The sequence below is a fragment of the Nicrophorus vespilloides genome, unplaced genomic scaffold (assembly GCF_001412225.1).
Source record: "Nicrophorus vespilloides isolate i.1.1-1 unplaced genomic scaffold, Nicve_v1.0, whole genome shotgun sequence".
NCBI lineage: Eukaryota > Metazoa > Arthropoda > Insecta > Coleoptera > Silphidae > Nicrophorus > Nicrophorus vespilloides.
In genome coordinates, this window is record NW_017099550.1 from 11,800 (window position 1) to 18,689 (window position 6,890).

The following is a 6,890-nucleotide window of genomic DNA, read 5'->3' on the forward strand; positions in this document are numbered from 1 at the left end:
GCATAACAAAACTCTAATCTCACCACTACCACCCCTCAAACATAAGATGTGTCTAGTTTCGAATGTCTCTAGCCGTTTAAGATAATGTGAGTGCTATGAAAATAAAAACGTAACAGAAAACAGTAAAGAATCGCAATTACGATGTAGACAACCAAATCTACATTTCTCCGATCAGTCGCCTCTTACGACAAGCGGGAGTGAGCTGTGGTCGTATTCTTTTTGATAACTGCCCCGAACCACAGGGCAAACTACAGATGTTTTGTATTCTCAATGAAATTGAAACCAATCCTATTTCTTTAAAATAATTTATTCAATAGTTTTTTTTTTTCGAGAAGAAACAGTTCGAAACAAGTAAAACGAACACTTGGAGCAAACAGATTTAGCACACGTAAATAATCGGCAATTTCCTTCCTTTACAAATATAAAATCGTATAAAAAATATATATACATAACAGATCGAAAGATTGAGAATAAAATTTTGTAAATCGGGGGAGGAAAAACAAAATCAAAGTGTAAAAAAAAGGTAATGAAACTGAGATAAATACAATATATACTAACGAGATTCGCTCAAATTTTTAACACCTTTTAAATAGACATATTAAATAAAACTGATCACACCTATCGTTACACGTAAATAACAATAACGTTTACCCTATAGATTCCTTTTCACGAGTCATCATCATCATCTTGATCATCATCATCTCTAAGTTAAATAAATAAGACATTAATATGACTGGAAACAACAACAACAACGACGACGAGAATCGCGTAATAAATATTAGGTGAATCGTTTACCGTTGCGGATCGACGATCAGCAAGGAGTCGATGCACTTCTTTCCGCACAACGAGCCGATCTGCGTGAAGCACTCGGTCATCCGCTTGTTGTAGCTGATGTTACCGAAATAGTAGATGCGGTAGTTGTAGAAGATCTTGAACTGCTTGATGTCCTCCTCGGTGCAAGCGTTCTCGTCGACGACGTCGCTTCCCGCGAATCGGCAATACTTTTGCGCGTCGAGCGAGGGCAGGCACTGTTCGATGCGGTGCCAGGTGTACGTCTCCGGGCACAGAAGATCGGAGCAGCTCAGCTTCCCCTTGTACCGCATCTTCGGGCACGAGTGGTTGTAGTAGCCCATGTAGTAGTGCTCGATGGACGGCCGCAGCTTGTACAAGTCGCGCGTGTAGTGCAATTCTCTGGAAACGATGCGAACGTTTTTTGAGGAGAAATTAAATTGTTTCGATAGACGCACCTCAGTGAACCGTAAGTGCCGAGCGTCAGGTTTCTGTAGGCCGGATCGTAGAAGAAGTAGACGGAGCTCACGCATTTCGGCAGGATGTCGATCACACCGACGGCGACCAGCTTATCCTCGAGCCAATACTGCTGATGGAAAGAACCGTACTTGATGTTCGAATCTTCCTCCTCCTCAGCTTGTCGAGTCTTCCAATTAGACAAAATGAAATGTGGAAGAAATGCGACAAATAAAGTTTACCTTCAACGGAGAAGATACCAGAAATCGGATGAAACCTTTCATGTTGACGTCGTCGTCGTGCACGATCTTCTGGTACTTCTTGTAGACCTCGTATTCGGCGCTCTTCGTCCTCTCCCACTCCTCGTCCGCGTCTCCGGAGCACACCAGCACCACCTGCAAAACGAAGAGAAACGCACACGCTCAAACTAATTTCTCTGAACGCGAATCCATCCATTCATCCATCTAGGATCGAGCACGGACTTTGAGCTTCCCCTGAGGCTCGGCCGCAAACAGATCCTCCAGACTCTTCTCGCCCTTCTTCTGCCCCCTGATCACAGTCGTCGTACCGTCCTTGTTCTTCCTTCGCTCCAGCCTCAGCAGCTTCGCCTTTTTGCACGGAGGCTTGTTCGGATCCGCGCCCATCCCCTTCTTCACCACCTTCTTAACCACCCTCGTCGATTCCACTGCAACAACCATAACACTAAATCTAATCACAAATACGATCTAGTAGCCTTACTCGTAATGGGAGGTTTAACCTCTTTGCTGGTTCGTTGCTCCTCCTCCACAGGTTTACGCTCCGCCTCCTGCTTTGATTCGCACATTACCAACTTACTGTTGGCATCCAGATGCATGGAAGGCACATGCTCCCCGATAACGTCCGTATCTCTGGCGTTCTCGTCTTCGGGTCCGCTCGACGGCAGCTCACCATCCTTCAAATACTTGTTGAACTTCTTCACGACCTTCTTCTGAGACTTTGTCGGCTTGAAATTCACCGCATTGCATCTGCACACACACAAACAATAACAAAATCAATTCCAATTGGAAATAATGTGTGTGTTTCAATTCGAATTGACTGACCTGATAGTGTAGAGCGGACAGCAAGTGAGATCCATGATCGGCTTGTAGCAATATTTCCCTGACCTCCTCCAGCCCCTATCGATCAAGGTCTGGTAATCATCGACGGTGAGTTGCTCAGCCCACATCCCTATGGAAACATAAACAAATGATGCACAATTTGTTGACAATTGAAAATAGGTATGGGCCTCACCGTTTGAATGGCTGCAATTGGAACTCTTGCAGTAACCGCATTTCGATGGGGAATTGTCGAAGAACCAATGCGCGATGCTGGCCTTCCTTATTTCCATCATAGATCAATCTCAGAGCACCGTCTTTGTTATCGAGTTTCTATCTCCGCTCCGCTTCACTTGACGTCTCAGCAACAAATGACGTAGATGGCGTTTGCGCGCGTCCGTCTTCTGTTTAATTCGCGCATCATCGGTTGCCTATCATAAACATATATTTAATTATACTATTAAATTCACATAAACACATATGATTCTTTTATATGTTACTTACTGAGGCTGCAATTACATTTCGTTATGAATGTATACTTCCAATGAGCGATTGGTTGGTGCAGTTGCGAGGGAAACATAAGCGTCTCGGTAATCAGCTGATAATATATGTCAGGATGTAAACAATGGTGAACGATCGTATGTTTGCTCACTATGACGATTCAATTTTTGAAATCTAATCGAGACGGCGATCATCGTCGTAATCGTAATAATCGTGCAAGGTCATCGAATCCGACACACTTTTAATTGCGCGCGGCAATCTTAGTTCACGTTTACCGTGTGTTTGTGTGCATGTAACACAGTCGGGTGGCTCATGCTTTTCTGACTCATTCTCAGTTCGAGCGTCGGAGAGGAGTGAAGGTCCCAAACGACAATAGCAAAAAAAGGGCGACGAGATGAGCGCCAACAACACCAACGGTTTTCGCGGTAAGTCGAAAACGTGATTCGTTTACACTTTATCGGTAATGTTTCGTAATGAATTTGCAGTCGACGACACGCAGGGTCACTACGAGGAGGTGAAAATACCAGTGCCGTGGGGGCACATCGCAGGTGATATAATAATCAATACTTTATAAATATTCCCATTTCCATAAATCAAACCATCATTGACACATGTCACTCTGACAGTTAATGATGATGATGATGATGATGTCAATTCGATAAACAAAAGAAACAGTTGACGCTATTTTATCAATAACAAGAAGTAATGATAATGAACACTTTTTTTTTAATTGACGAGTGCAATGTCCATTCAATTAAATGTCGATTAGATATAAATTTATTTACATTGTTGTACTCATTTACATAGTGTCAAGTCAGATTTGTTTATTTTAAATTAGTTTTTTTTAATTAATGGTTATTAATTATGGAAAATAAGTAATATAATCGTTGTTTGCACAAACTGTAAATTACGTTTTCTCACCGTCTTTTTTTTATGTCGACCTTGGTGTTCATTTTTTTTTACTTCTTCTCTTCTCGGGTTCGTAACCGGGGAACTTTGAACCCGCCAATTTTATTTGCATTAACCGTTTCTTTTCGATCATACGAAACTGATTTTTGTTGTACAATGTTGCAACAGTCTCTATTTCGAGCGATTTTTTTATGTTTAAATTTTGTTTTTTAGGTAAATGGTGGGGTTCAAAGGACCAGCAGCCGGTGTTGGCGATTCACGGTTGGCAGGATAACGCCGGGACCTTCGATAATTTAGCACCGCACCTGGTGAAGGCGAACCTGTCGGTGCTGTGCTTGGATATGCCTGGGCACGGCTACAGTTCGCACTATCCGCCGGGTCTGTTCTACTACATCTTCTGGGACGGAGTGCACGTGCTGCGGCGGGTGGTGAAGCATTACAAGTGGTCGTCGGTGAAGCTGTTGGGACATTCGATGGGCGGCGCGATATCCTTCCTCTACGCCGCGTTCTATCCCGAGGAAGTCGATTGCTACGTCGCCTTGGACATCGCCTCGCCGGCCGTCCGCGATTCCAACAAAATGTACAATGTGACCGCCGGCGCCGTCGACCGTTTCCTCAAGTACGAGGGCTTCGATTCCGGCACGGCGCCAACGTACAGGTACAAGCAGATGTTGGAGATCGTGGTCGAGGGGTACGAGGGTTCGGTGACGGAGGAGAGTTGCCACGTGCTGATGAGACGCGGCACGCGCAGCGACAACGAATGCTGCGACCAGTACACCTTCACCAGAGATCCGAGGCTGAAGCTGTGCGCTCTCGGCACGATGGACATCAATCAGGCCGTCGATCTGGCGCGTAGGGTCAAGTGTCGAGTGATGAACGTGCGCGCCGTCCACAGTCACACGCACTCCGACCCCGGCTACTACGACAAGGTGCTCGACGTCGTCGAGAAGAATGCCAGAGTCCTGGTGCGCGTCAACGTCGACGGCACCCATCACGTCCATCTGAACAACGCGGAGCGCGTCGCCGGACACGTCGTCGACTTTCTACTCGACGAAGACGACGACCTAATCTAGACACGATATTTATTTATTCCGCGAACGCATCACGAAACTCGTGTATGTAATCCATTTACTATAGTATTTTAAAAAGAAATTATTTATTTTCACCGGTGATATATTTGTTATAAACGAAACCTTACATATTAATTAAAATGGTAACCTTGCACCTCGTCACCTCGACTTACGTCCCGAAAACAGGAAGCTCTCTTAGTATAACAAACCCCCCCCCACCTCTCCCTTTTTGTTTATTTATTTTTTTGTTTGTTATTTTAATACGAAATCGAGAAAAAAAAATTAGACACGGCCATGAACTTAAAGTAACCATGGTAACGATTCAAACAAAGCACCAACAAACAAGAGGCGAAGCGCGATGACGCTCGAGCAGGTCCAGGAGATCGTGCGAAAATACGGCGGAGAGGAGGCCAAAATCGAAAAACTTCTACAAGAAAAGTAAGCGCACAACAACAACAACAACATTTTAATTGAATATAATATACAAAAAAAAATTGCTCAATGAACGCACTTGTTTCAACAGAAACATGTCATTTCTCACAACAAAAAAATAGTCGATTCGTTCAAATTATCAATTGCAACTTCTACTACCAATAATTCCGCTTCCAATTGCGCTTATATAAGCACATCTTCTTCAACGTGCATCGGCATCATCAAAAAAACATCTTATCGTTATGCAACTCAATTAACTTCGTAGTGCGCAAAGGAAATCACACACAAAAAAAAACCAGTGGCGTCACGGTCAAATTCACCTCTTGTTACGTCATTGGCCAAAAACATATATTGTTTGGAGAAGGTGTATTTATTAATTTTTGTAATAATTATAAAAATATTAAAATTTATTTTAAATAATAAAAACGAAATATTTTGAGAAAATTTAATTTCATTTGCATTTTTTAGGGAACTGGAGGAGAAAACTGCCAAAGAGAAGAAACTTTCGATGGTCGAGAGCAAAACTCGGACGTCGTTCGATGAAATAGTTAAACGAAACAGACAGATTTTGAAGGTAAGATTGATTCTGATAATATTGCTAGGTTTCAATTATGCAACTCGCGTTATATGAGTATACACTGTTGCCTATAATAATAGTACGTTACTCAACGATTTTGAATGAGCTCTCCTTTTAGTCGCCTTTTACGACAAGCAGGAGATACTTTGGCCATATTCTTTGATAATTGCCCTGAAAACCAAAGGGCAATTTAATTTGCAAATTAATTGACGATTTGTTTTTATTATATTTGTCAGGATCTGGAGGTGGTTAAAGGAAATTTGAGATCGAAGGCGATCTTCAGTCCGTCCGAGATGCAGTGGGAGAGGATCTGCGAGAACTACAGGGAGAATCCCTCGCTTCCGGTAACAACCTATCGATGCCATCTTCCGGTTTTCGTATAACAACTTCATCTTTGCTACACATTTTCTTTATATTTAGTATATCTATTTGCTGTCTATTATTACTATTATTACACGATACATTTAAATCAACATATTTCGTTTCATTACAATCCTATTTCCCCTTCATCAAAAGTACTATAGAAATGAGTTTAGATTTTGTAGATTTTTCAATTTCATTGCTTACAGTATTTAGTTTTTCTTTACCTACCATTAAATTTAAAATGTATTTAAACGGTTCGTGCTTTTGGTGCCATTTGCAGATGCTTATTATCTTGTTACCTTGACGATTGATTAGCCGTGAAATTAATTGAGCAATTGGTATTATCAATGTCTATTTAAAGAAAATTAAGCATGATTCGGATCGTGTGGATTTGTTTGCAGTGCTCGAAACACTTGATTTAGAATTTACATTTCGTTGCCGTTCCTGAGTGTCTTACGTGGAAGGAAGGTAGGCGATAGGCTCGGGCAAAAAAAAGTATTATATATGTGTATTATCATTTGTATTATTTCCAAAGCGCGATAAAAAAAAAGTTATCAACATCGGTGCGCCAAGGTATGTAGACCAGAACTATTCCCGCTGATACCGATACCGGCGTCTCGCTCACCTGATCCACCTTTAGCGACGAAAGGAGACGGAAGACACGTGCGATAATAATAATAATAATACACGGTGTATATATGGATTGATAACTATGTAAAG

The 6,890-nt window shown here is 42.2% G+C and overlaps 3 protein-coding genes across 3 annotated transcripts; 2 read left to right on the top strand and 1 right to left on the bottom strand.

Annotated features, from left to right (window-relative positions):
- Positions 1-531: 531 nt before the first annotated feature.
- LOC108564715 (arginyl-tRNA--protein transferase 1) lies at positions 532-2,898 on the bottom strand. The gene is made up of 8 exons (XM_017923814.1): positions 2,823-2,898; positions 2,515-2,749; positions 2,325-2,451; positions 1,984-2,249; positions 1,728-1,930; positions 1,488-1,640; positions 1,248-1,435; positions 532-1,191 (listed from the first exon to the last, which is right to left on the bottom strand). Exons 2-8 carry the CDS (start codon positions 2,612-2,614, stop codon positions 792-794), a joined length of 1,437 nt encoding a protein of 478 aa, XP_017779303.1. The 5' UTR covers positions 2,615-2,749; positions 2,823-2,898; the 3' UTR covers positions 532-791.
- Positions 2,899-3,112: 214 nt separating this feature from the next.
- LOC108564716 (probable serine hydrolase) lies at positions 3,113-4,981 on the top strand. The gene is made up of 3 exons (XM_017923815.1): positions 3,113-3,244; positions 3,305-3,367; positions 3,942-4,981. The coding sequence occupies exons 1-3, from the start codon at positions 3,214-3,216 to the stop codon at positions 4,799-4,801; spliced, it is 954 nt and encodes a 317-aa protein (XP_017779304.1). The 5' UTR covers positions 3,113-3,213; the 3' UTR covers positions 4,802-4,981.
- An 86-nt stretch (positions 4,982-5,067) lies between these two features.
- On the top strand, positions 5,068-6,260 carry LOC108564717. The gene is made up of 3 exons (XM_017923816.1): positions 5,068-5,236; positions 5,699-5,804; positions 6,044-6,260. Exons 1-3 carry the CDS (start codon positions 5,157-5,159, stop codon positions 6,188-6,190), a joined length of 333 nt encoding a protein of 110 aa, XP_017779305.1. The 5' UTR covers positions 5,068-5,156; the 3' UTR covers positions 6,191-6,260.
- The last annotated feature ends 630 nt before the right edge of the window (positions 6,261-6,890 follow it).